This window comes from Caloenas nicobarica, chromosome 1 (genome assembly GCF_036013445.1).
Source record: "Caloenas nicobarica isolate bCalNic1 chromosome 1, bCalNic1.hap1, whole genome shotgun sequence".
NCBI classification, from domain to species: Eukaryota; Metazoa; Chordata; class Aves; order Columbiformes; family Columbidae; genus Caloenas; species Caloenas nicobarica.
Genome location: NC_088245.1, coordinates 27,215,091 through 27,239,275, shown reverse-complemented (window position 1 = coordinate 27,239,275; position 24,185 = coordinate 27,215,091). Strand labels below are relative to the sequence as shown.

The window sequence follows — 24,185 nt, the reverse complement described above, 5'->3', positions numbered from 1 at the left end:
TAAGCAAGCTTTCTGCCAGACATCACTATGCATCAGTGATGGATTCCAGAAACTGAGTTGCCCCTGTGTGAGTTTTGAGATTCTACTTGTTTTGCTGGATTTTCTAGTAACTATCTCAAAACTCACATAGGGAATGGTGAAACCACTTTCCTGAAATTGAAGTCACTAGCCAGTTTTATATACACATATACATATATGCATGTGTGGTGGGTTGATCCTGGCTGGCAAATAAGCCCCTACTCAGTTACTCACTCACTCTACCCCAGCAGGATGGGGGAGAAGTAGATGGGTAAAAGTGAGGAAAAGAAAAAAAAAAAAAAAAATCATGGATTGAGATACATACGGTTCAGTAAATGAAGGGGGAAAAAAAAAAAACCCCAAACCTTAAGTGACGCAAAGGCAATCACTCACAGCCTCCCACCAGCAGACCAATACCCAGCCAGTCTCCAAGCAACAGGTACTTTGGAAAAACTCCCTTGATTATTTCATTGCTAAGCATGATGTTATACGGTATGGAATATCCCTCGGGTCAGCTGGGGTCAGCTGTCCTGGCTGTGGCCCCTCCCAGCCCCTTGCTCACCCCCAGCCCACTTGCCAGAGGTGAGGGGCAGAGTGAGAAACAGAGAAAGCCTTGACAGCTAAAGCACTGCCGTGTTGTCAGCACTGTTTTGGTCCCAAACCTGAAACATAGCACCATATGGACTGTTTGGAACAAAAATAACTCCATCCCAGCCAAACCCAGTACAACATGTAAAGAAAAATATCTCCCTTTCCAGATATAGTTTCTGCAGACATAGTCTATATGACAACCTGTCATACAGCCTGAAGAGCAGACCCCCAAGCTGGAAAAAGCTCACGACCATTAAATATCTCAATATCATCTGCAAGACTTTGAAATAACTGTGTGAAAGTTACCGCTTCACAGGTCAAGAGGCAAGACCCACCCTCTCACATGTGGGGAATCTGTATTCCCCCCGTGTCAGACAAAGTTGTTATAAGATTATATGGTTGAACAAGTCATTTATCAAAGGCAAAAAGCATTTGTACCTCCTTTCAGTAACCTGAGCTAACAGATCACTAAGCCTCAGACACTGATCTTGCCAGCCCACACTGACAGCTTGGTGCATAGTTATCATTTTTGCTCCTGCCTAGCCCTGGAGTCTGGCAGAAAAAAAAAAAAAGAAAGAAAAAGAAGCTGTAAAGTGAACTACAATTCACATACAGTTTTGAAGAGCCACTGCAAAAAGCCACATTGTTGATAAGAGCAACTGAAAGCAAAATACACAGAAATCTGGTCTGATTGATCTAGCATGTATCATGTGGTAACCAGTGGTAAACAGATTTAGGGATATATATGTTGACTTCAGCAGTTCTCTCCTTACATTGATAATTAGTGACTGCTCTTCCAATGATCTGATGTTCAATTCACATTATTTTACCCCTTCTTCCCTCCCAAGAATGGATTTTCAAAATGGTCGGTACCAGCTTCCCCACCTTTTTAGCTTTAGCTTTTTCACTTCCAAATTCAATCAGAAACTATACACTGCAGATTCGTTTGATATCCACATTCTCTCACACACTTTGTCAGACAGGTAAAAACCAACACGTCATTTTTCTACTTCTCATATCAACATTACTAACATAAATTATCCCTTGTTCTGTATTCTAAGTCTGAAGTCAAGGATCCTGAAGAAAAAAATCAACATTCCTGAAAACATCATAGCACTTAGAGCCCTGTGAAAAGTTGGGATGTAACAGAAAATAGTCTATATAGATGTAACAGCACAAGTATTCAACTAGCTGCTATAATTTAGTTATTAAAGTAACATTTCTACAGAAAATTATACAACTAATGAACAGATTTTTGAGGCAAACCACAGAATTTACATTTCAAAGAGAAAAGAAATACCTCTGAATGTTTATTGATTTTTGCTAGCTCTGCTGCTGTTTTCTCATCCTTAGTCTGCAGATTTTTGTCAGCTCCCAGCTCGAGCAACTTAAAAATGACATTTTTATGTCCACACTGTGCTGCCCATATTAATGCCTGCAAAGAACAACTTCATTTTACCAAGTCTAGATATGGAGTAAAAACAAACAGAGGTTCAATCAATAATGCAACATTCACAAGTTCTGATATGGCAGAATCTGGAGACAAAGACATGTAAGGCAAAATAATAGCAAAGCGGTGTTAAAGTAGAAGAATATACTAATGAGTATTTCTGAGGAAGCTATACTTCGAAACAAGTTTGTGGGTTCTTGCTTTTGAAAGTTTGTATCACTAATTACAACACACAGAAATAAATCACTTACTGAATACCCATTTTCGTCTTGGGCATCTATGTGTGATCCATGAGCGACAAGAAGAGCAACAACCTGAGGGTATCCTTTCCTAGCGGCGTACATCAGTGGAGTCATTTGTTTCCTGAAAGAAAGGTGGATGGGTGAAAAAAAGTATTTCAAGATATCAAAATCCAACGGCATTATCAAGTAGAGCACCTCAATTCTATAATGATTCTTTGTTCTGTAGAAGAACTAAGCAGAGGATGAAACCCCAAGACACCATATTCACACTTCAGCACAGGGTCACCTTAACAGAACATACAGAGTCAGCAACTCATTTATGTCCAGTTAGCAACTTTTAAATATTTTAAGAGCTGGCATTCATTTCCTGATTTAAATGAAGTCAAGAAGTCAATTGTTGTCCTTCACAAGAAAGAAACTTAGAGGAAACTAAACCAGTCTCTTCCAGGAGTTCAGAATATAGACTGATAATACTTCTGGGAGAAAAAGTTAAAAAAACCCCAACCAACTAACAAAGAAAAAAATCCAAACCAAACAAAAAACCCCCAAACAACAACAACAACAACAACAACAACAAAAAACAAAGAAACCTGCAATCCTTTGTCACTTTCAAATTCAAGTAGAGCATTAAAAAAATAACCTTAACATGTCCCAGCTATGAAATATGGTAGCTTGTTGAATAAACCATTTCTATTTCGGTTCTGAACTACACAAAACCACTTTTTAAAGGCCATCCCTCCTGCTGCTACCACAGACCCAGCAGCAAGCCTCTCATTTAGCACACGGACCAGCTTAACGAGAAGGGAATAGGCATAACTGCAGATCATAGTTTTTGTCTGCTAAAAGCAGAGAATTCCAGCAAATCACCCATTTATCCCCCTAGAAAAAAAAAAAAAAAACTGGCAGAGACTTTCATTTTTTACCTCAAAACCTATTTTTAAAAGACACAGCTTAAGTGACATATTCTATATGCAGTTTAATTTAAATCCAAAGTTACGAAAAGAAATATGCAGTTTTGTGGCGTGCAAGTTGTAAATCACAACCGAATATTTAAGAGGGCTAATATTAAGAACAACAACTACGTACATGCTTGCAAAACCCTCTCTGGTAAAAACAATGTAAGTAAAAGAATGACAGGTCACACAACCCTTGCCGGATGCACAGGTCCAATGCAACAGCACAGGGTGCACATGGATTTACAACATCCAAATCCCCTCCCCAGTATGCCTGAGAACAATCTTCACAGAATTACATACAAATAACATACTTAAAATCCTAACTTTTAAAGTACTAAAACTAAATACATATCTGCATATTTCTGTCCTTTATCCCATTATTATTTTCTGTTCCTAGAACTGTATGTGTTGATGCTTTCTCTCCTATGTATATGACTATTTCTTACAGTTGCTGAAGAAGTGAATACTTACAGACACAACCTTTCCCATTATGTTTCCTTCTTTTTAATATGCCAAAACCATGATGACAACAGTCTGTTGATATTATGCTTCTGTTAAGATGCTTATGAGATGAAGCCATTGTGAATTGCTCTGAAGGTTTTGAAAGAATAAAAAAAATACTGCTCAAAAGTTTCTGTCAGAAAAGTATGTTTCCAGATGCTGACACTTATTCTTCAGTGGAATAAGATTGCAGAATTAAAAAAAAAATGCAGGATTGGAAGACAAAGATGTGGAGTTTCTGGTTGCTATGAAGAAATCAGATTAAAGTTAAAATATTTTACTAGGGATGGTCAATTATAATTTATTCTATCTTAAAATGATTTTTTTTTCCTGAAAAACTATCACGTATTGCTTTTTATGTACAGCTCTGTGTCAAAAATCTGCTGTCAAAAGATCATCTCCTCAGGATGTGAGGGGAGGATTACTCTTTGCAGTATTGTGTTTCTTAGTAAGTTCAATATCGACCACTAGAGGGACCCTGAAAAGCATATGGAAACCAAAGCAGTTGTCTAAAAATACAGACTTTCTGCTTCCTTCCAGAGTATTGAGAGAAGTAGGGCTTTGCTCATCTTTCCTTGTTATTGCTCACTAACAAAGGGATAATACTTTGTCTTATGCAAACACAGATAAAAGTGCACTGAAAAAAATCCAGTCGTATTACAAATTTGAAAGAGTCTTGGGGGCAAGGGGAATCAATTACTTGGAGATAAGCAAAATCGAAAGTAACCAGGCCTTCAAGACATAGTCAATAAGAGAAAGGAACTTGCTAACGAAATGAAAAGACTTGCATCAGTTTATAATTCAATTTAGTCCATCAACACTGCAAAAGCAGAAGTTTTGACTGAAGATAAGGAGACATTTTTACCATGGGACACAGTCAATCAGTGGAACTGGTTGCTCAGAGAAATTTTGTAGTCTTGGCGGGTTTCAAGACCAGATGGCAACCAAGTCCGATGTCACAGTGGAGGTGGCTTTAAGGAAGAAGTTGGACTACAGACCTCCTGAGGTCCCTTCTGACCTGAATTACCCTATGATCCTATGAAGATTACTATAAAAATAGAGAAAAAGACTCTACAATCTGCCCCTGTTACTTAACAAACGGATGAGGTAGCAAGATACAGATATCTAGACATATACAGATAGATATCTATATTTTAAAGAATGAACAGAAGTTGATTACTACCCAATAATTTATAGCAGCAGAAATCAAACTTGCTTGCCCAATGCAGACACTCCCTCCCACCCCAATTTCTATTCATTAGGAGGTTAGGTTTGACAGACTTGCCATGCTATCATCTTTGAAGTATTTACATCTGACTGCAAAAACAGTCCATTCATGCCTGTATTCATTTTAATTTCATTTTAATTTCTTCTGCTCTCAATTTTTTTTTGTTTGTTTGTCTTTGAACTTGCACACTGCTACTACCTCACAATTATCTTCTCCTTTTCCAAAAGGAAAAATACTGAACAAAAGTCCAGAGGCTACAGAACAGTCTTGTCTGCAAAGAACATCAGGTAGTGGTTGCAGCTGCACAGTACTGTAGACAAGGCATACGAAATCAGGGCAACAACTCACTGGCATTAAAGCCACTGAAGAAGTTTCTCCGTTTTTAAGTATAGCCCAATAAACATGATGTTAAAATTAAGAAGGTCCGCTAACATGAATATGCAATTAGTACTTCAAGTATTCCATTTTAATGTTTGAGTTTAATTTCAAAGGCTACAAGCTGTTTCAGGATGGAAACATATGTAGTCCTGCATAAATTTCAAATTGCATTTACGCACCACTATACATGAGGAGGTATTGTTTAATGTCTTGGACACAAGCTGCATAGGCATCACCTCAGAAAGCAGGGTCCATTTACACATATGTCCACAAGAGGGAGGCCAGAGCATTTAGGGAAAACAAATCTGGTTTTTCTAACCCTGCAAAGAACCCCCATAAACACAACAAGCTATAAGACGCCAATTCCACGGTTTCTTGCTAAAGTTGAAAAGAAATTAAATGTATTGGTACATCTTACTGGGATCTAAACATGCACATAGAAGGTGTAGTGATAACCATCCAGATAAAAGATCTGAAGAACTGTTTCGACATATGGAGGAACTGTGCAGACATTTGCATTTCAGCAATCTGGCTTGCAGGTGACCTTCTTGTCCAAACACCTGCAAAGTCCTTTTCTACAGCACAACTTGCCACGTGACCTGTGCCTACATTGAACACGATACTTCTAGTGATAATGAATAAATAAACAAAAACCTTAAAAAGGCATATAAGCAATTTATTGATTAAGCATGATGTCTGTTCCAACTATGTTTGCTTCCAGCTATGCAGCACCTAAATAAAAAGCAAGGAATTCTTCCCTGGTTTAATGCAAATGGAAGGGATTTTTTTGTTTTGTTTTTATTTTTAGGTCGCTCTGCTTTTATGTTGAAGTTGGAGAAAAATACAAAACCAAAAGGTCTTTCAGTTTTCAAGGCCATCTGAAACTTCGAGACATCTACACAAAGACACAACCAGAGGTTCTTATAGGCTCATTTCACCTTCATCCTGCCAAAAAAAAATGAGGCAAAACACAATCACAAGAGCAAGCTGAACGGAACAGCCCTAAAAGCTACCACTTGGAGCCTCCTAGCCTGGGTAACCCTGTGCCGCAACAAAACCAGGTGATGCAGTGGTAGCTGCCTATCTCACTGAACAGTGTCCCAAGTACTGTCTGTTATACTCAGCTGAACCTGTGGTGCAGAACTCACCACAACCAACAAACACATGCTCTTACATTTGGGAGCACACTCTCAAGCAAAACAAAGTTCATCTTCCTGGAAAATTTCAGAAGGGGGAGGAGAGGAAGAGAAGATCCCTCCCATCTAAACACAGGTTTCCTTCCATTGAGGAGATTATCTATAGAAAATTCAGTATTTTAGGCTGGTGATTTTGAGAAGTATAAGGTGTACGTAAAGTCTCATAACTGGAATATATGTTTATTAACTAGACCAGTGTATCACTAACATTAGAAAAAAATACAGCAGGTAGAAAACAATTTAACCTTATGAGTTTAGTCACAATCTTTTCTTATTGAGATCTCAAAGGGAATGATGCTACAAGACACTAGTATTTTAGCTTATTGATCTGCAGACTGAACACAGCTTCAGATAACCAGGAGGCATCTTCAGAACCTTTTGGAGCCAGTTTCACCACACCAGTGCTGTATATTAAGCTTGGAACTGAGAAATTAAGCAGTTAACAGTGTGCCCACAGCAACAGAAGGAAAGCTACTTGCCCGTTTTCTGGTTTATTGAATCTTTAAGCTATGAGGTAGGAAACCTTATACAACGAGTATATTGGAAGAACATACTTTAGCGTACTGTGAGCTGCAAGATTCTTTTTGCAGGCACTGTCTGCTCGAGCAAGGTAGGAGAGTCCTCTACATTACTGAAGCAGAACGTGTTAGGAGAACAAACATACAACTCTAGTAAGAAGGCTGGGCTGGAAAAGGTGACAGCTTAGTTTCAGGTGCCCTAGTTTTAAGCTTCATTTCAGATTGCCAGTTCTTGTACCTTTCTGCTTCTGAACTCTGTATACATATTTGTTTTAAAATTAAAAAAGGCATCTGTGTAAGTTCTACAGCACACAGAGGTGGGAAGGTAGACAGCTACAAAGTTATCTTCATATGACTAGAAAAATACAAAGGATGTGATTATAAAAGGGGTTAGCATAAAAATTACCAACAGGGATGGCAGAACTCTCTGCTATGACATTCCCAATTATCCTGTCCTGTCTTCCTACATCCTCGCTCCATTGCATTTTTACATGCAAGCTGGTTCAGCTGAAGACATGGACACTGACATAAATCAGAAAAAGAAATGAGTTATCCACAGAATCAGAAACTTCTCAGACCTTTTTCAACTTTACTTCCAAAGTGAGGGTAAAGTCTCCAGTCAAGAAATTTAGCACATACTCCATCTTTCTAATGAAATGGCAATTCTCTGTCATGTAAAAAAAAAAAAAAAAAAAAAAAAAAAAAAAAATCAATCCAATTCTATGCAAATAACCCATGATCAGGGTAAGCTAGTGGCAATGACAGAAGTTTAATATATGATGCAATGTAGCTAATACAATGCTAATGGATTTCAGTGCAGGTTTTGTTTCTGTGTTACACAAAGGCTGCTCAGGTGACATTCCAAGACACTACAGTACATTGTCAGAATGCCTGTGTTAAAAATAGCACCTGATATTGCTGCTGCCCCTGAGTATTTCACACTTGTGCCTAGAAACAGTGATCAACACCTGAAAGCCTGCTGGTACCACCGTACAGTCAATACTAGCTGGGAAAAAGTACAATCATCTATTTCAGTGTCTAAACTCCTTCCCCCTACCAAAAAGATCAAATGAACGAGCCTCCACACTTACATTCAAAAGCCACTCTTCCAAACTCACCAAACTCACACATCTACCATGCTTTTGACTTCTCCCTAACTCGGATAAGAGGAAGGGATATATGGATATATCTCAGATGAAAACAGTACTTCAGTAAATGTAATTTCGCATCTGATTTTTTACATTTAGTCCTGCTGTCCTGATGTTTGATCAACATAAAATAATTCTTTCTGTCCTGAGTTCACAGTGCTAGAATAAAAATCTCTCTGAAAAGCATGAAGTATAATATAGCGTAACATCACAAGGTATTTTTTGCTCTGAAGTGGACCAAAAATCTTGACTCAATCAGTATTAAATTCCTTGATTTTCTTGCACTAGCCATAAAATGCATTGTAGTGCATTCACTTTTCACGGGTTATTTGTCTTTTTACCTATTTACCTGATAGGTACTCTTTGCCATTTGGCATGGTTAACTATCATAGGATGATAATGTCAAGGTCTTCGAAATTATTATGCGGCAGTGCTGACTGAGTATCTTATCAGTAGCAATAAATATCTTGCTAAAATTGACGCATTACACAATTGATTTATTCTGACTACGTAACATGAAGAGAGATCTACCTCATGAATTGGGCAATACTGTGATAAAATTTCCCCCCTCCATTATCATCTTCTCAAGAGGGCAAAACAGACTAAACTTTCATGATGAAACCATTTTTGATACTTTTCAAAACTGCTCCAAATGTCATCCTAAGTTAACGTTCACAGGCAACTTAATACCAGACCTGAGCAGTGATTTTAATTTCTTGTATATGCATTCATGTACATGACAGTGTGCTTCACTCTCAACTTTTAATCTGTATAATGACAAAAGACAGACAAAGGTCTAGTTCTTGTAATACTTACCCTAAGAAAAAAAACCTGAAGGTTTTCTAAAGACTTATTTTTTAAACATACACAAAATTCATAACCATTGTAGAGCAGAAACACTGAAGGCTTGGTCATTGACCAGGACTAAATTGTGCTAGAAATTTTAAGAGGGAAAAAAAGCCACACAAACAAAATCAAACCTGCACATATTCCATACAGAACAAGAGACAAAGAGCTTATGTTAAAATAAAGGAGGTTTCAGTTATTCACCTGCCTGTATCATCTTCTAACAAAGAGTTATTGGCATGAAACAGCAACTCAACACATTCTCCTTGCCGGCAAGCCATCAGGTTTCTTTTACTCTACCTAAACAAGAACTTGCAGGTTGTCATCACTAGAACCCATATTTACTAAACAGTCTATGAGACATGTAATCCTAGCAGTGGTAGTTTTCAGTTCATTATGCCTTTTCCTTCTGTCTATAATGAAATAACAGCTTAACATTCATAAACCCAGTGTGCCTTTAAGAAAGCACTGCAAGTTAGAAGAGGTTTTTAAAAAAAGACTGCTTAAGTATTTCCAGGCTTTACAAAAGGATGAAGTATATAATGTACATTTTCAAGCAAAAGAGAAGTGAATGATGCAAGATAAGCAGAACAAATTTTCTCCAGGTAGCATTCACTTAAATGAAACACTCAGGCTATAGTAGGTCTACAAAGACTAGCCAGAGCAGGTCTTACAATGCCTTCTTGTTTCACTCAGCCATTGCCTTACTTCTTGTTTGTCTTTCAAAACTCTTCAGTTAGCACTTATGCTTTGACACACTACATTTGCGTTAACAAAACTGTTTTTACAGCCATCAGTATTCAGTTCCCAATTCTGTTTTAGCAAAAATATCAGAAGTTACTCTACTGAATACTCTATCCTCAGTACCTTACCCTATTGCAAAGAAACCAACCTACAGACTCCTAAACCCATCTTCTTAGACTGCATTTCAAAAATCAGTTTTTCTCCTTAGTCCTTCCCTGCTCCATGCACACTTCATACTAAATAAACAAACTAAAACTTCAACTAAAACAAACAAATTAATTAATTAATTGCAGGTTTCTGTGTATCACCTCCAGATGACATGAAATAAAAAAGCCCACTGGCTGTCCTGACAGCCCAACAGAGAAAGGGTAAATACCAAACTTGACCTTATATCAAAGTTAAGTATTCTGCTTTGCATTCACACACATGCCAATTGTTGGCAGACAAAAGAGAAGTGCTGAGACAGCCAAATAATGTGAAGCTTACTTCTTAACACCTGTGGTAAACTGAACACACAGGAAGTACTCTCACAATAATCTCAACTCACTGACAGTTCTGATGCCCCCTCACAAAACATCCTGTTTGCTCTAATGAAACTGGTGAAGTGGGATTGCCGTGCCACACAGAGGGTCTGTTTTGATCCCTTTAATGCACAGAACCTGGTTTGATGTGCTTCAGCCCCATTTCAGAACACAGTGGAAGAAGCCCACGAGAAGCAGCAGCTGCTGCCCGAGCAGTTCTAATGATAAACTGGCACGCACTGATGTCAAATACTGGAAAGCAAAAAAGGCAGCATGAAAATTTTTGAAAAATCCAGACCTTGTCATCTAACTTCTACTTTTGTGTGCAACAAATATGACATTTCTGATTCTCACTCATCTTTTAATTTGAGAAAGATTACTATTGCGAAAGTGAAAAAAATCCACAACTGGATACTGTATGTGATGTATGCAAGCATAACTCATGTGTTAGCAGGTCTTCAGAAATAGAGATAGCAAAAAATATCTGTATATTAAGAATAACTATACATAACATAGTCTAAGTGTACAAATCAAGTTTTGCCCTTAAAATTCCCATCTCTTGTGTCAGAATTAAAACTTTTTTTTTCCCCCCAAAGTTTAGCCAAAGGCCTTTCTAAACATGAATCTACAGCTTTGCACTCTGGCTTACTTACATTTTCAAATGCCCAGGACAAAGTTTAATAACGCGAAGACTTCCCCCATTTTAAAAAGCAGGATGTTTAACCTAACAACCAGCTACCTGATGGCAACAATATGTAATTATCTCAGAATCTGTAGCTTTCTCTTCTTTCACGAATAATTTTTAGCCTCTCTGAGAAGAATAAATGAATGGCATTCAAATTTGGCACCAAACATTAGTGGCACTTCAGCACAACTATGTTTGCTCCTTGTCTATCAGTACTACGCTCGCAGTGAGGTTCAGGGTCCAGAGTAACTGAATTCTACCAATGTGAACCAACAGGCCTCTAATTCTGTTCTTTTTAGAGGGCTACAGTCCACACCACCTATCTCAGGTAATGTGGTGAAACAGCTGCAGCATAAAAAAAATGAATTTGAGTTAGTTGAAAAACAAGCAGTTTCAATATGACCCAATCAATACCTTTTTTCCCCAGCAGAGGGAGGACAATTTATCCAGCCCAGAATTTCTTTCTTTTTGATGCAAAATGAAACATTGCACCAGCCTACAAAACCAGACATCTTGCAATGCACTGCTGCACACTGCTGAGACACAAAGTGGTAATTCAAGAAGCAAGATGGTACTTCTTTTAAAAAGATTAAATCTTCTTTTAACCTACATTATTCTAGATTGCACTGGAATAAATGTATTTTCTTTACAGAGTTTTCTTTTTCCATAGTAGGCTGTCTGTGAAAGGAAAATAGCTAGATACCTACAAAAAGTTCAAAAGGAAGACATCAATTTAAATAAAGAATTAACTGATTTAACTTGCATCCTTATACAGAAGAGGCAATACGATTTAGGAAATGCATAGGATGTATTTCTTGTCCTTATACTTCAGTCTATCAAAGTATTAGCATTAACTTAAATTTATATCTTGTTCAGCTGAGGAACATACTTGAATTTGATAAAACTGATCATAGTTTTTTTTACTCAGATGAATGACTGTACTAGGAGAAATAAGCATCTGGACACTAATCTTTCCTTATACAGACAGCAGTGAAGTTGCAGAAAGCTAATGAAGTACACATCATCTTAACCAACAACAGCAATGTCTATGAAGATGTCTCTGTATATTAGTATTAAATTTTATGGTGTTTTCACAGACATCGGTTTTTTGATACCTGCAAGTAATGTTAGGGTCAGCATTCCTTGATAGAAGAAGTTCTACAGTCTTCAAGATGTTTTCCTCCGAAGCATGTGCAGTACATGCTGCCATCAGCACAGTGTACTTATCTGTTTTGAAACTTACAGTTAGAGAATTACATATGTAAACGTAAATACCATATTAATCTAGAAGTTCCTTTAAAACCCTTTACTTTTGCTAGAGTTATTAACTGGGTTTGATACTCTTAAGATATTTAGAAAAGGGCAAGAAACTTGTTTTCCTTCCAGTGAAAGTCACTAGAATTATCAGGTAAGACAAAGGCATCTGAGAAGATATTCTGAAACATGAGAGTGAACGGTAGTAGTGAAGCATCTATTCCTACCAAAGTTTAGGATACTTTTTAGTACCCCAAAAAAACAGTAGGAGCTTAACTATAGATTCTTGTTTCTCAAATCTTGTTCCACACCAGTAGATTCACTCCCCATTCCTCCTCGCCTCTCCCCAAAATACAGTCAAGGGAAGAAACAGCTTACAGAAATTTAACTGCAATGGATAAAAAAAAAAATGCATGAAATGTATTATAAATACATAGCAACATCAATTTTAGGGAGAACAGAGGCCCATACAATGGACAGTTGAAGTAACAAGGCTCTATTATAGGGCTTAAGGAGAAGGAAGTTACTGAACTAGACTACTACAGCACAGTAGTGGCAGGATGAGGATTAAAAGTATGTTTTTAGATGCAGATTTAAAGAACATATATAAAGTCCATAAAGATTCATCAGGAGGAATCAGTGTATTTGCTCCAGCTCTGAAGCCAGATGGGTGTCACATGCCACCTTTGCTCACAAATCAGAATTGTACACCACTGCTGTTTGCCCACAGAACAGGGGAGATCTCCTTCCCCAAAGTTCTACAGAGATGTGGGAAGCATCACACCTCAAGGACCTTAGTGAGTTAATTGGCCCTAGAGTCAACTACAAGACAGCCATTTGAGTAACTGCCCATTTTGCTTATTGCACAAACTTGTCCACAGGTTCAAACATGCCTTTTAACAATTTGTTTTAACAAGTATAATTTTAGCTGTACCTACTTGAGTCCATACCATGAAGTGTTACAGCATATTTTCTAACTTTCTTGTAGAAATTTAAGACTGTGTACATATGAACATCTTTATTCTTCAACTGAGGTCAGAATTTATTGTATTTAAACATGAGAAATTTGTTATGTACTTTGCTCTACTTACTTTATTTCTCATCACTTCTTGTCCCCCACCACTCCAAAGACCTTAGTTTTGCATTTAAATTCATGTGTTTTTGTTATATCCCATCTTTTAATTTTCAACCACCTCATGTAGAAGTTTTAACGCACATAAATCAGTAGGTTAAATGAAAAATTAAGTTTCAGAGAGTCACTTAAACTTCTGTAAAACAGGCAATTAACACTTCAGTAATATACTTGATACGCTGAGAGATTGTTACTCAAAATGTTTAACCTGGCTATCAATAACAACATGAAGAGAAAGACGGTAAGACAAAGGCAGCGATAAGCACTGTTAAGCTGGGAAAGATATTTAGGAGGAATCTGCAGTTGTATTTGTATTCAGTCTTTCAGGTAGTGATAAAAGAGTGGGAAATTAGTCTCTGTTAGTCCACCTATAACTCATACATGTGAGCAAGAGAAGAAGGGGAAGAAACACCTTAGAATTCGAGAAAAAATGTTAGAGACCGCAAAGAAAATTGGTTTATATTCAGCCTAGCTGAAAAACCCAGAAGAGTCAGTGAATTTACTCCTCAAAGACGCTTCATTCTGATCCTATCCCATAGTGAATGCTACATTAGTTCCTTGTTCTTCGCAACTACCAAAAAGGGTAAAATTAACTAACTACTTAAAAAGAATGACTGAAACGTGACAAAAGGTGATTAACAGTATTGCTGTTATTAGGATTATAAGCATTAGAGGATAATTAGTATAGGATCACTTATGTGATTGCCTGCTGATGTAAAAAACGCAGCAGGACTGCTGACATTTAGTACCACTTTAGGATGGCATAGCTTTCCTGAACACATGTGGCCTGACCTGAATCAATCACCTGCAAGCCTGTTCCTGGCTGGCCAGTGCTCTGCTGTGCATATGCCCTGGCTATTGTCTCCTACACAGACAAACAGGGAAACAAGTCAGGCAAGCACAGCTGGTCACACACTGAAAAAACGCCACGCGTGTTTGGTTAACTGGTCAGCTGAAACCGCTGCCCATAGCAGTTTTCACCCCATTTATAGCTCTCTACAGCCATAAACAAGGAACAGGCATGAGCTGTAGGCAGCCATACTCGTTTTTTTTCCACATGGAAATTCTCTAAAGTTGGCTACAAGGACAATAATTGGAAAGCATGATTGCTTTTGGTGCAGGCAGTCTAATCTCATACTCTGATCAGATGCTAAGAAGTTCAAGAAAATATTCAGAGTCAGATTTGTACCATCTGCATTTCAGTCTACTACTATTACAAATATTTGCAAGTTACTGGAAAATAGGATCAATGCTTTCATGTACTTGGTGGTATTGCATGTTGCATCAGTTTTCTTGAACTTGGGTAAATCTTCCAATACAATGAAAGAGAAGAAGAATAACCACAGTTTAAGTGGGAAAGAGTTGTTATTAAGCCATAAGAATTGACAGAGCAACTGATATTACTTAGAAGCTCCATTGAACTCTTGCAGAAGGTCATCTAGCAACATACTAGAGAACAGTTCTCACTTAATTAAAAAAAAAATGTTCTAATTTTAGAGATATCCGCATTAGTTTCCATGAACTGGAAAGCTATTCCTGTTGTTTGGTATTCTAGCTGGTTTATGCATGTAAATACTTTGTAACAGGATCAAACAAAGTAAGTTTTAACTCTACAACTTCATCCCAGAATTCTTGAACAAGTATTTCCAAATACCCTTTTTAAAACAGTACTTAAGGATTGGCATGTGGGAGGGAAAAACAGAGTGAGAGTGAAAAAAGCACAAGAAAACCCATTAACTGAATGCAGATCAGTTCCAAGAACACATTTTTTACTTTAAAACTACTAGTTTTACTTTAAAAGTGTGAAATCTAGACTAGGCCCCAGTTCTACTTTGATTTTTTTCCCTATGCATGTAAAACCAGAATAACTATAGGACAATGTTTGGTACCGAGTGTTACTGGCCAGTATTTTTCATTCACATCTTACCTATTTCAAAACATGCATTAGCACCTCTGTCCAGAAGAAGACGCACTACTGCAAAATCAGCCACACTGGCAGCACACATCAGGGGAGTCCATCCAAACTGAAAGCTAGACTCTATGCTTATACCTGTCAAAATTTAAGATACTAAAATCATAAAACTGAACCACAACAGACATGCATTTTATAAACATTATTCTCAATACGCATCTTACAAAGGTTACACACTGTTTGCATTTAGTCCTAGGGAGAGAAATCTCTTACGCCATTTTCATTTTTTTAATGCAACTTTATCTAGAATACCAGAAAACAACTTTTGGAACTGACACTAAAGAACCTCAGTATTCAATCCAATACCACAGAAAGACTACACTTTAGAAAAATGTAAGTAACAAATTTAGCTAAAACAAATAATTTAAGAGAAGTGTACAGAATCTCTGTTTTCTCCACTTATGTGCAGTACCTTTCTTCAATCAGAATGAAAAATTTCAATCCTTGCCAAGTCAAGTGGACTGCTGTCGAAGCAACTTGCTGACAAGGCCTTTAGATCATATTAACTAGAGTTTTCCTGCTTCACAGCTCCTTTTATTCTACATCTTGCAAGGCAATTAACTGGCAGCTATAAGTTTTGCATTCAGTACTCACAAAATACTATCTCAATAGAAAGAAGATTATGCAAGATTCAGTCACAATCACCAGATCTGTTTGTTACTCTTTATAATAGCCACATCTTCCTTTGTGGTTAGAAGTAAGCTTGCCAGACAGTCCTTCCAAATTCACCAAGAACCAAGCACCAGACAGAGATACCCATCTAAAAACTTTCAAATAAAAATCTCTATACATTTTTGCAACAAGAGGAATCATCCTTCCTTCAATCCTTCCTCAAATATTACTTCTTCTATAAAAGTTTCCATCAGCTGGTTCCATATTACTCCAACAGTGATTAGGGATAATCAAAAATACTTCTTTACAGGAGACAGCTCTGAAAAAACACCCAAAACTCTTCTAGGAAATCTGTGACAGTCCAGCTACGTGCATTCCTCTTCATGCAAATATGTGTATTTATCTTCCCTGCCTTGGTAGTTTGTCAAAGATGTGCTCAGTGTAGCCACATAAAAGTTATTAAAGCTGGGGCAGTAACAGCTCACTGCTCTTGGGTTGATTCTTCAACTGGCAAAGATGACTGGAGTTGTAGAAGCAATCAGTAAAGAAGTAACATTCAAGGCAAGTCAGGTGTTGAAGCACTCTAACACCTGCAAGCCACAGAATTTGTGATCAAATCTTTTCAGTGATGCATACACAGTATTGCAGTCCTTAATGTCACAGCACACCAGTCTGTCTGCAGTACACAAAACATTTCATTGAAGCCCACGGCCAGGTTCTACAAAGGGAGCCCACAAGTGTCCCTTCAAAGTCACATCTGAACTTCCTTGTAGACAAGCCATTTCAAGAATTTAGAAAGTCTGATATCCAACAGCCCACTGAAGTAACACTACTAGGAAAGGAATACCAGAAAGCTGGCACTCCGTCAGCCTCAAGAAGTCCGTTTTCCTCTTAAGAAGAAAAGCAGTCCATGTAACCAGAGCTCCCATCTAGAGCTTTTTACTTTAAGAAATATTTGAACAACAGTTTCAAAAGATCTACTTGGCAGGCATACAGAGACTTATTAAAACTCTTCAGAAGGTGTTTTCCTCACTTCTTTCTTTAGACGTATAGCAAACAGTATCTGTCACCATGCTGGTGCTTTTTCTAAATTCTAGAAGAAGAATGGTCTTTTTGGCAAGGGGATTTCAAAGGTGTGTTACAGCTTGTTTGCCCTGCATGGTGTCTCATCATCTTTGTAGCGACTGGCTTGAAACACCACGCAGTGTGAAAGTCACAATGCAAACCAGCTAGAGTCTCAGAGGAAGACAAAGACAAGACAACTGAAACGGTAACACTGCTTCTTGGCTGCATGGTTATAGGAGTTGTTGACTGAACTAAAAGTGTCTCCCTTTAGTTACTACTCAGCCTCTCTCATTACGTGAGCTGTTCTTGAAGTAAGCAGGTTCATCGAGCATTTTAAATGGCCCTTAAGAATGCACCAGTGAAGCCCAGAAAAAAAAAATTAGTGAAAAATCGGGCCAGATTCAACAGCCAAAGAGAGTCAAGGTTGCTGCAGCTCCACACTCTCAGGTCCACCCGGCATTGATGCTGAGCGTGTATTCCCAGCAGGCACACACATACACCACCGAACACACCAGTCAGCACAGACGGAGTGCTCATGTGAACACAGACAGCTCAAAGGGTCTCACCCTGCTCCCCTGTGGGACAGATGTATCCCCTCCAGCTGCCGGCATCATGGACACATTGGTCTCTGCCCTCTGGTCCCGCTCTTGTGTCTGGCACATCCCTTCACTCGCTCCTGCCTCTACAGTCACTGCTTCCCAGGCACAAGGGCCCTATGACAGCCCTGGGACTCCCTTCCTCTGAGTTCATCATTAGGGTTCCTGCTTGCCCTTGGGCCCCTCTGCTCCCCTCAGCTTGTGCAGATGGGCCTGTGATGTGCTGATGGCTTCCATGGCAGGCCTGGGAGAAGCTCCCTCACCTGCCATTGCCCCTCTGTGTTCTTTTGTGGGCATGAGCAAAGGAACTTTTCAGTTACAAAACCTCATGAATTATGTCTAGGAGGCAAAACAGATAAAACATTCTTACAATCCAGGTTACACACAACTATGGTCCTTGTTAACCAGAAATGGGGAGAAATATATTCTGGCCCCAGATATGCTCTACAGAAGAAACTATCTGAAGCGTGTGAATAATGGTGAAGCAAAATAACCGCAAAAGAAGAAATATGTTCTTTCTGTGTTTACTGCAGTTTCTCTGGTACCTCTTTCAGATATTTTGTTGACTGTGGCTACCAGTTACAGTAAAAAGGCTGTTTTTATATAGAAAAATGTAACCTCAAATTCAAAAAGGTCAACAAGGTAATGCCTGAAAAACTATGATCAACCTCTACATACAGCTTTTAATGCTAAATAATTCCATGTTTGACACACAAAAAACCCCAAGGTCTTAAAAGGCTTTCATTTAGTTTAAAAACAGCTCTTATTACTAGAATACATTCACATTCAGATTGAATTTATCTGAGGAAAAAGTTCTAAAATGCTTGATTCTAGAAGACTTCTAATAGAAGCACTGATTTCTTTTAAGTCTGTCAGCACTTTATCCTGTTCCACAATATCTTAAAGCTGAGTTAAATCAGAGCTGCTGTCTCCTACTGCTGGGCCAGCTATGGTTCTCACCTCACTCAGGGTTCAAGGTCCCAAACTGGCCAAAACATTATTCACACATCCCCCCGCCAGTTTACTACTGCTTTAATTCCCTGAAGTGGCTCACAAAAGATAAGATGAGCTCCAGTACTCATAAAAAGATAGCCGTGAACAGACTGTTGAATGAGAACAGAAAAGAGGGTTTGATTGTAGCTACATCTTTTATCAGTCTAAACTTGCATTCCTTTTTGTAACACATACTTCAGAAATTTGTTCTCAGTATGCTGCCATTTTATACGATGGGTGAGAGAAGACGTTGTCCTCATCCATCTCCTAAAGGAGCTCTGTAAAACTGCCTCAGCACCAAAGATTCCTAAAGCAATGGCTAAGCAAGCCAAAAGACAATATGTTCTTGCTCTGCTTGAAAGAATGGCCCCATCCAACTGTTGCTAGGAAATCCATCTCCAACACAAACCCTGAGTTTGGTAGAGTGCTGGTAGCGAGCCTCCTACAAGCTCTACTGAACATATACTAAAAGCAACTTTGGAGGCCAAGATTTAATCTGACTGAGCACCGATCCTCTGAAGGACAATGCAACCTTTCTCCAGAAATACCTTCCGGTTAGAGAGGCATTGCTTGCTACTTCTCTGCAGGACAGAGGGGTCAAAATCTACTGTTAATCATACTTTCAGGAAACAGTAGATTCTCTTGTGATACTGCCTTGTGCATCTCAGGGGACAGGACACTAGACTGTAGGCATCTCTGTCCTGACCTTACGCTCTTACAGATACTTATTGTCATCTCACAACAGCATAGAACTGCCCATTATGTAAGCAGGCATCAACACGAAAAGTGAACTATTGCTGTTTGACCAAAATACAAACAATTAAAAATGGATGGCTGTAACAAAACAATTAAGCAATATGATTCACAGACATCACTAAAACCACTGCCTATAAAAACATATTTTGTCAAAGCAAGACAGCAGATGTATTTCACTCATTATTACACTTCTGTGTTTCAGTCTGTGCAATAGTTTTTACTAAATTTAAAAACCAAATCATTCCCACACTGTGGTGAGAAACAGTTGGCTTCTAAAGGGGTAAGTATTGCCATTGTTTTAAAATTCAGAAAAACTAGGAAACTCTTCCAGCCATAAGACAGATTTTCCTCAGAAAACAAACTCTTGACTACTATATTCTGCTTGCTTGCTGAAGCAGAACTTCTTGACAATTATCACTAGGCAAGTCAACTCAGCTATGCAGTTTCTTGATTGCCCTGGATGCCTCAATAAGTCATCCAATCCTCCCAACACCGAGTAACAGAAACACATTGCAGAGGAATACTGAATAAGAGAACAGGAAGAAAGGCTTTTAGTGTTAAAACAAACTACTTTTTAGTGACAAATGCCACACAAACCCTATTAGGCCTTTCAGAATCGCACAATCTTTGTCCAGCTGATGTTGCCAGGACAGCAGTATTACACAGGGCACATACCAGAAACTTAACAGTGCCATGAAGGGGGAAAAAAACCCCAAAAGCTATTTCCAAACTGGGGGAGCATTAAAACAAAGAAGCCAGCCTCTCCTTCCAGGCCTCTGCAGCAACCTTCAACACCAAAGTAAGATCACCCACTGAGTTCTCACTCTCAGTTTAAACCACCTCAACTTCAGTGTTTGTAATTGATATTTTCAGGTAAAAGATGCATTTGAAAACAAAGAAACACCTTATTTCACAGTTCACACGTTACAGGTTTCTCAATTTTTAGGGCTCCCGAGACTGACGAAACCAATATAAATTAGAAGGTATTTGTTGGAATACTGCATGCTGAATCACTGAAAAAGTAATTTCATCTTTAGAATAAAAGTTTATATCCTGTATTGGAAACATTCATATATTCCTACTTGACACATTACTTTGAAATTATAGACTTCGAAGATTATGGCGCTCTTGCCAAGTTCCATTGAAAATATTTAACTTGATAACTGACTTTCCTCACCAGAATTTAAGAGCTCTTCAATTAATGACACATCACCACGAAACAGAGCCTTCTTTAATGCTTCCTTCTTGTCTGCCTGCAACATTTGATCCAACTGCTAGATAAGCAAAGAGAAGTTAAGTCAAAACCTAATAACTGTTTCAAGGTAAAAATTACAGCTTGATTTCAGCATAAAAGCACTAATGATCTCTGTAAGGGCAAAGAGAAGGGGCAAGGTAAGACTTACCTTCTTCTACCTACGTACACCTGCTTAGAGTCTACTGTAAAACATAAGCTTTAAAATTAACTTTTCAGAAAGGTTCCATTATCTGAAAATGTAAATATCTTCTTTTTCAACAGACCTGTAATCTTACACTGTTCTCAGAGGTTTTTTTAATGGTATCTGATTTCAATTAAGATTCTTTTTCATCTTTTGGCTCTGGAAAAACATTGCAACACATTTCTGTACCTTTTTTGTGTATTTCACATGTTGCAAGGCACAGCACTAAAAAAAATTATCTATCAGACATAGAAGTCAGAGCTTGGGGCAACATAGCTCAATGACTAGCTGTCTGGCTTAATATAGTATGAATCCACTGCTGGAAAGGGTAACTGTTCCTCTTTCCTCCTAATCCTGTGGTAGCAGAGGTATTCGTGCTGCTGCATCATAAATGATTTGGCCGAAAAATGCCCTGACCAAAAAACTAGTTTATGCATCAGACAGTTGCCTGATTCAAAAGCATTATAGATTTGTTCCCTATTAAAGCTGCAGATGCAGCTGAAGATTGCTGCTGGCATTATCTAGATTACACGAAACACATACACTGATGAGGACTATTCACTAGTTTCCTTACAGACACAAGCAGGTATGGAAAGACAAGAAGTCACATTTCATGATGAGTTTTGAAGTCATAACATGAAAAAGCAGAATTATACAATTTTCCCCAGCACATTGTAGCCTCTCTTTCCAAGGACTTCCATAAAGATTTTAGTAAGTGCTTAGTATCTAGAAAACCCAAAACGAGAAACAGCCAATATAACAATTTAGCCTTATTTTCATTCTACTCAGACAATAATTTCCAAATAATGCCTATCTTTGCATAGGAGCCTCAATTTAAAGACTGAGGTCCCTGAAAATCTGACTATAACCTTTAGCAAGAGTATTACAAGTATCCAGTTACTTCCATTTTCCAGTTCCAGCCATGAGACAAAACAATAGCTAAAAAGCCTTGCACACTGTCAGATGCCCCACACCTATTAGGTGCCATAAAATCACTTAAACCTTCATGTTAGCAAGAAACGGTCTCAAGAGATTTAAGATATAAAACAGTTTTATAGGCCTCCAGTCACTTTCAAATTTTGTCTCATACTGAAATAGGGTCTGTAACTAAGGAGGATATAAGTGTTTTAAAGAAACATTGAAGTTTTATGTACGAAAACAACCCCCCCAAACTTAGGTTTTACTTAATCTGGATTGAGGGTACACCACCATTACCCTGCTAGGCCATAACGTCAGAGAGGCGCCAGCCGCAGCCCCTCCCGAGGCCGCTGCTCAGTGAGCCCCAGGGAGCGCCGCGGCCCTCACCGCGGCCTCAGGCCCGCACCGCCTCCGACACCGCCCGCCCTCAGGCCCCAGCTCGAGGGCGCCGAGAGGCTCGGCCCCACCTGCGGCTCACGCGGCACGACGCCGATATCCCAGCCGTCCTCCTCGCTGTCGTCGTCCTCGTCGCCCCCGGCCACGACGCGACCCCCCCACGTCGCGGCCGCCATGGCGCCCGGCTCCCGCACCCGCCGGTCACGTGGCCCGCGCCGCCCGAGCCGCTTTCCCGCGCACGGGGCGGCGGGGGCGGTGCTGCGCGCGCGGCCGTAACGGCCGGTCGCGCGCCGGGTCCGATGAGCTCCGCGGGCGGTGGCGGTTCCGTCCCTCAGCGCCCGCTCCCGGGCAGCCAGCTGCAGTTCGTGAGGTGATGCCAATGGCATCCTGGGGTGTATTAGAAGGGGGGTGGTTAGTAGGTCGAGAGAGGTTCTCCTTCCCCTCTACTCTGCCCTGGTGAGACCTCGTCTGGAATATTGTGTCCAGTTCTGGGCCCCTCAGTTCAAGAAGGACAGGGAACTGCTGGAGAGAGCCCAGCGCAGGGCCACAAAGATGATGAAGGGAGTGGAGCATCTCCCTTATGAGGAAAGGCTGAGGGAGCTGGGCCTCTTTAGCTTGGAGAAGAGGAGACTGAGAGGAGATCTCATTAATGTTCATAAATATGTAAAGCGTGAGTGTCACAAGGATGGAGCCAGGCTCTTCTCAGTGACAACCAATTGCAGGACAAGGGGTAATGGGTGCAAACTGGAACACAAGAGGTTCCACTTAAGTTTGAGAAGAAACTTCTTCTCAGTGAGGGTGACAGAGCACTGGAACAGGCTGCCCAGGGGGGGTTGTGGATTCTCCTTCTCTGGAAACATTCAAAACCCGCCTGGACGCCTTCCTGTGTAACCTCATCTGGGTGTTCCTGCTCCGGCAGGGGGTTTGGACTAGATGATCTTTTGACGTCCCTTCCTTTGGGTTATAAGTATGTGGGAGTGTAATGTGGCTTATTAGTGGCTCAACTGTTCTGTAGGGTCGTTAGGTAGCACAGCAGGGCTATGTGTGAAGTTATCTCTGCAGATCCGTGACTGGTAAATGTGTTCAAGGAAAAAGGTAAGGTTTTATCTCTTTATTTTCTGTCGTCATTAACACACCTAAACTGAGAGCAATCAGTTATGTTACTTATGTGTGTGTGCATGCACTGTTACGTAGCCAAAGCCTGTGGTGGTGACAGTTCATGTGGGGAAAGTTGAACAGCAGCCATGCATAATGAGCTAAACTTTCACCCTGCTCCTTCCCATCTGGGGATATTAGGTATCACTTTCAATTTCAGAATTGTGGTTAGATTTCTTTCTAATGACAGATGATAACTTCTTATCTGTCAGGAGGTTCGCATGAAACTCTTTGAAGAGCAGATGAGGAACAACATTTTGTATTTCATCCACAGGAAAAAACCTGTTCTTTGAGCTCAGCACAGACCTTGCCTCACTCTGAAATGAATTTGATCTTCCACTGAACAGAAGAGAAAGGAAGGGTGAAAGTCTGGTCTTGGAGAAGAGGCAGGTGCTACTGCGGAATGGTGAGTGTGGTCCTGGCAGCCATGGCAGTGTAAAAGTGTAATTTTGGGGAAGTTCATTTTCACAAAAATTTTGCTCAATCAGAAAGGTGACTGTAGAGCATTTCTTCCTTTTTTTTTGTCTTTTATTTTTCCCCTTTTGTTTTTTTGGGTGCAATGCAATGTGTGAGGCAACTTTAACTATGTTGTGAATTTGCAGGTTAGCTAGAGCTGTGCTTAAAACATACTAAGTGCTATAAAAATTGCACTTATTAAAACAAAAAAACAGTCTGTATGTTTCAGTTGTGCACTCCTGGCATTTTTAACAGCTGCTTTTTCTGGATTTCAGTTGCTTGTCTGTAAAATATGACAACCTGTTTGCCTAAAACTACTGTGAAAGTCAGGTTACTAACAAGGAGGAGCTCTCATATAGAGCTAAATGGACAGTGAAAGAAACTTCCAGTTCTGGAAACTTGATGGCTATGCAAAAACCTTT

General features: G+C 39.4%; 1 protein-coding gene across 1 annotated transcript in view; it reads right to left on the bottom strand.

The window, feature by feature from the left end:
- ASZ1 (ankyrin repeat, SAM and basic leucine zipper domain containing 1) overlaps window positions 1-22,328 on the bottom strand; it is a 40,531-nt gene extending 18,203 nt beyond the window's left edge. The window contains exons 1-6 of the mRNA XM_065655351.1: window positions 22,224-22,328; window positions 20,580-20,676; window positions 15,336-15,458; window positions 12,138-12,249; window positions 2,311-2,422; window positions 1,910-2,044 (exon numbers count right to left, since the gene is read on the bottom strand). Of these exons, the coding sequence (XP_065511423.1) occupies window positions 1,910-2,044; window positions 2,311-2,422; window positions 12,138-12,249; window positions 15,336-15,458; window positions 20,580-20,676; window positions 22,224-22,328 (684 nt within the window). The remainder of the gene's footprint in view (window positions 1-1,909; window positions 2,045-2,310; window positions 2,423-12,137; window positions 12,250-15,335; window positions 15,459-20,579; window positions 20,677-22,223) is intronic.
- Window positions 22,329-24,185: the final 1,857 nt, after the last annotated feature.